Source organism: Cyprinodon variegatus, unplaced genomic scaffold (genome assembly GCF_000732505.1).
Source record: "Cyprinodon variegatus isolate N-32 unplaced genomic scaffold, C_variegatus-1.0 Scaffold625, whole genome shotgun sequence".
NCBI lineage: Eukaryota > Metazoa > Chordata > Actinopteri > Cyprinodontiformes > Cyprinodontidae > Cyprinodon > Cyprinodon variegatus.
The window spans coordinates 251,528-256,343 of NW_015151078.1; the positions used below are offsets into that span (position 1 = coordinate 251,528).

At 39.9% G+C, this 4,816-nt stretch overlaps 1 protein-coding gene across 1 annotated transcript in view; it reads left to right on the plus strand.

The window, feature by feature from the left end:
* Positions 1–3,440, plus strand: part of ripk2 (receptor interacting serine/threonine kinase 2) — a 24,423-nt gene extending 20,983 nt beyond the window's left edge. Inside the window, exons 8-10 of the mRNA XM_015393119.1 lie at positions 251–353; positions 2,315–2,491; positions 2,752–3,440. Coding sequence (XP_015248605.1) covers positions 251–353; positions 2,315–2,491; positions 2,752–3,140 — 669 coding nt within the window. The 3' untranslated portion in view covers positions 3,141–3,440. The remainder of the gene's footprint in view (positions 1–250; positions 354–2,314; positions 2,492–2,751) is intronic.
* The last annotated feature ends 1,376 nt before the right edge of the window (positions 3,441–4,816 follow it).

The window sequence follows — 4,816 nt, forward strand, 5'->3', positions numbered from 1 at the left end:
TGGCATTAAAAGTCTTAAAAAGTCTTGAATTTAACTTGCTTTATGCTCTAGGAACCCTGGGTATAAAAGTAGATTTTTCCCACAATATAAACTTTCTTTAAAGGCTTAAAAGCATTTGGACAAGGAAACCTTTAATTTGTTGGTGGAAAAAAGTGTCTGTCTATAAATAGAAAGTAGCCTGAAAGGTTAGAGTGATGCTCTCCTCTCCCTCTGCTTTATATATTGACTCCCATGTGTTGTTCTCTCTCAGCAGTGCACCTCGTCAGCTTCCTGCTCAGGATCTTATTCCCCTCAGGAGGAAAACATCTCCCTGCCAGGCGCCCTCATCAGCACTCATGCTGCTTCCTCTAAACGTAACGATCTCTTTCCTGATCTGCCATCACTGTTGAAAAAACCTACATCACTTATGTGATGCAGAAATGTCGTTATGTGACTGACGCAACACAAAGTAATGCAGAAACACTGAAGCAACTGAACATTTCTAAAGGATGTTCATCTGTTTAATTGGCCTAGTCAAAGTCTAGACCTTCAGCTAGTGGGGAAGCTAATGCTCTCTATCCAGTCTGACTAAATTATGCTGTTTGACGTTGAACAAGCGGCGTCTTCAGTTGCATCTACCCTGAAAGCCGCTTCTTGGAAGAAAAGTGTTAATTATAAACGCATAAAGCATCTGTTTGACGACTTTTTTGCTTCTTTGCGTTGATCAGTCACATAAAGCTCGATTTAAAGTCGTAGGGAAATCATTTTTAAATGTCAAATCATTCTGGGTTAAATATCTATATAAATGTGCTCTTTATCAGAAATTTTGAAAATTTCTATTTTAAAAAAAAATCCCATCTTAAAATCAGTGTTTTTTTGTTTTGTTTTTTCATTATCTTCTGCAGGCCAGTTAGTTCTACGTCAGCCTGAACACCTAAATTCAGCCAATCATATATCAACGTCCATCTGTCAATCAACTTTTTTCGGTCATAGCATCTTCATTCATTTGTCACAGCTAATAAACGCAACGGCTGAAATGAGAATTATTTACTTTCCCATTGAGTTCCGTCCCAGTTAGGCCCGTCACGATAACAAATTTTCCTGAACGATTAATTGTTTAGAAAATTATTGCGATAAACGATAATATTGTTTAAAGACCTTTTTACACTGATTTAATGGAAATGACGTAATAATACATGCGATTTCCTACCAAAGATAAACACTTTATTTTCAACAGAACACTTAACATTGGAACTGGTTAACAAAATAAAACGAGAAATAAAAATCAAATGGACTCTCAGTCTCTGTTAACTAAAAATACACTTGAATAAAAACTAACAAGATAAAACCATAGTGGAAATAAAAATACATTCAACCAAAACAGTACAGATAATAAAGTCTGTATATCATTAGATTTTAAAAAAGATGGCAAAACTGCCATTTAAAGCTACAGTGTGTAATAATTACAGGGATATACAGTCAGAAATGTAATATATTATACATAACTATGTTATTTATCATCATCTACGAGCTCAGCCTCTTAACCTTAATATTTGCGTTGCCTTAGAATTCATTATTTATAATTACATAGGAGCGGGTCTCGCAGCCATGGAGGCAGACATCTTTGCGCTACGGCAGCGCAGAGCCAACAAACTAGCGATTGCGAGATCGCCCATTACGCTCGAAAGTAACTACGGCAAGTTGAGAGAGATGAACTGAGACGGTACTGAACAATAGATGGCAGTATTAAAATTATCTATGTAAACAAACCTCATCACTTGAGAAGGTAGGTGATGCGGACGTCGTGGAAGACATTTTGTCCCGTAACGCTTGCCGTACTGTTGGGGGGGAGAAGCGGTGGGGGGGAGATGTTCATGTTGCTGCGGTCCGCAGTCTGGACGTTAGATGTCGCTGAAAATTACACACTGTAGCTTTAATAAAAAAAAAAAAACTTTAACTTGACCACATATCCAACGTAGCAGAGTAAAGTACTTGTTTTCAACAATATTAAATGGTAGCATCTCTTTAGCAATTAAATTAACTACTCTGTCCACTCCTAAAAAATGAGGAAGGGTAGGGGTCGGTGGAAAGCACCGGGATTAAAGGAATAGTACACCCAAAACATGATTAGCCTTCATTTTCTACTCACCCCCATGCTGAACAACACTCTGGAGTACTTTTTTGATATCTCAAATGCATCTGGAGATCTGGGAGGCTTCTTGCTGTCTGCTGACATTCAAATAATGGAGGTCTAGGTCTTGTAGCATCCAGAATGCAAGCTCGTCCTATCCTCAGTTTGACGATGGGTTCTGAGTTTATTTTCTTGTTTTGGTAGAAAGCCTTCCCTCCTCCTTCATTGTTCCCAATCTGGAGCATCCACAGTCTTTGAAGGATCCCTCTGAGGTCAGCTGCTTCCAGCCCAACAAACTTATGAATGATCTAAACATTCCCATCGCGTCTGCCATGCCTACCGCCGAGGCTGAATCATCGATGGAGAACCTCAACCTGAAAGGTACAGTCGGTCAGACGATGGCCGCCAAATGCGAGAGAATAAAGCTACATGTCGTGTTTATCTGGTTTTCCGTAAAAGTTCAAAAAAGACGTTTCGCCACCTCTCCAGGAAGCTTTCTTAATTCAAGAAAAAGAGGCGGCGAAACGTCTTCAAATCTTGGAAACCAAGTCCCGTGAAATTTTTTTTGAACTTTTACGGAATGACTATGACCCGGATGACTGAGAATCTTCATCAGCATATTTATCTGTTTTAATTTGCAGCTGATCACTCGCCTCCTCTGCACCTCCCCGCCACGTCCCAAGGCCCCGTCGCTCGCTGGATAGAGATGCGGCGAGAGGACATCGTCCTCCAAATGACAGAGGCCTGCCTGAACCAGAGTCTGGACGCGTTGCTCGCCCGCTCCATGCTGATGCGAGAAGATTACGAGCTGGTGGTCAACCAGCCCACGCGCACCGCCAAGGTCCGCCAGCTGCTGGACAACTGTCACAAACACGACGAGGACTTCTGCCGGATCGTCGTGCGCAAACTGGTGGACAACAACCAGGGAGGCCTGAAGCCGTACCCGCCGGAGATCTGCTCCCCGACCAGCGCCGCCGTCCCCAGCGCGCCGCCGCTCTCCGTCTCCTACAGCAACCACAGGAACTTTTAGCAACAGCCTGAGGAAAGCTGACAGAAACTCTTCAGGTCGACACTACAGCTCTGTTCTCAACATGTCGAGCTCAGTCTCTCAGCTGGCTACCGGTTACGGTACAAATTGCATACCAACTAAAAAAATAGAGGTTTTTTTGATGAAACCAAAAGGCTTTAGACTGTACCAGTGTTGTGTGTAAAATGGGTTGGATTGGAGAGGAAACCAAAAGGTTTTTAACAGTCTGGTCCTGTTTTGGTGTGTTCAGAGTTTGTGTGCATTTCCTCTTGTTGGTGCTTATTTATTTAGTAGAGGAAACAGGACTGTTGGCTCATCGCTATAAAAAAAAAACGCCTGGTTATAAATCGGGTTTTCTCCTGAAATGGGAAAGTAGTGCCCATTTTTTTTCTGTCCAGTTTTCCCTCACAGTTTGGGATTCAGTCAGACAGATGCTGGATCCATCCTATTTAGCTTGTATTATAAAACCCAGAATAAGAGAGGCGAGTGTGACGGACGGATGGATGATAAAAGTGATTATCTGCTATTTCTTTCCTGTCCTTTGCCTTCACCTCACTCAGTATTCCTACTTTTGCACTTTTCCGAACTCTTCCAGAACTAAATTTCTTGCTGTAATGAGAGCTGTAGTTTTTTTTTTCCAAAAAGTCACACGCTGAAAGTAAAATCATCCACTTCAGTCTAAGTAGCATAATTTAATCAGAGTGCTTTATTTTTTCTCTATCGTAGCAGTCCTTTGTAGAAGAAACCGATTAGTAGCAAACACCAGACATGATGCCGTTAGAAAGAAAGCAGAAACAACCGGTTTGTCTGTTAAAGATAAAAACTGGCAGGATTTCTACTCATTTTATCCACACTGTTGTTTTTTTAAGACCACTGGTGTCTAAAACAAACTTAAAATTAATAAAGTATTGAAAAATTCCTGCTTTAATTTTCAGCAGACCTGAAAAGAAATAATAGAACATTGAACATTTTTTCACCAAAAGGAGCATTTTGACTTCTGACATTTTGGATCATGATCCTGTCCGAGACTCTTTTATGATCCATTTTTAGTTTATTAGCCCCCTCAACAAGATCATACTTTAAAATATGTTTTATTTAAATACTTAATGATGCCAGCTTCTCATTCTGTAGATATTTTAGAAGAGAAAAGCACCAACAGCTTCACAGATCCGCTTCCATATTTACTAGTGCGCAGAAGTTGCTTTTCCATAATCCTTCTTCCTTTTACACCAAATCCAGATGAAGATTAAAATAAAATCTGTCTCTTCTGACCTGAACCCTCTGATCCAGATAAGTTCAGAGAGGAATACGGAAATGTTATGAGAATAGAGAATAATAGCATACTTTTAGCAGAGGAAGAGCTGCATGGCAAATATTCAAAATAGTAACAGTATGAGATTAAATGAAATTGTATTTTCTCTTGTATGAAGTGAAGTTCTTCCGTTATTGTTGCAAACAAAGAATACGTTTTTGAAAAATGTTTTTATAAAAAAAAAACTGTTTTAGATTAACCTTGCTTGTTTGATATATACAAATTTTATTTTAATTTCTCCTTTTATTGGGGGCGGGATTTTATCTGGAGTGAAAAGCAAAGTTGCATCTATCGGCCTGCGTGGTTGATGGCAACATTTTCTCCATCCATTGGGCTTAAATTGAAGAGAATAGGATCAGAATTTGAA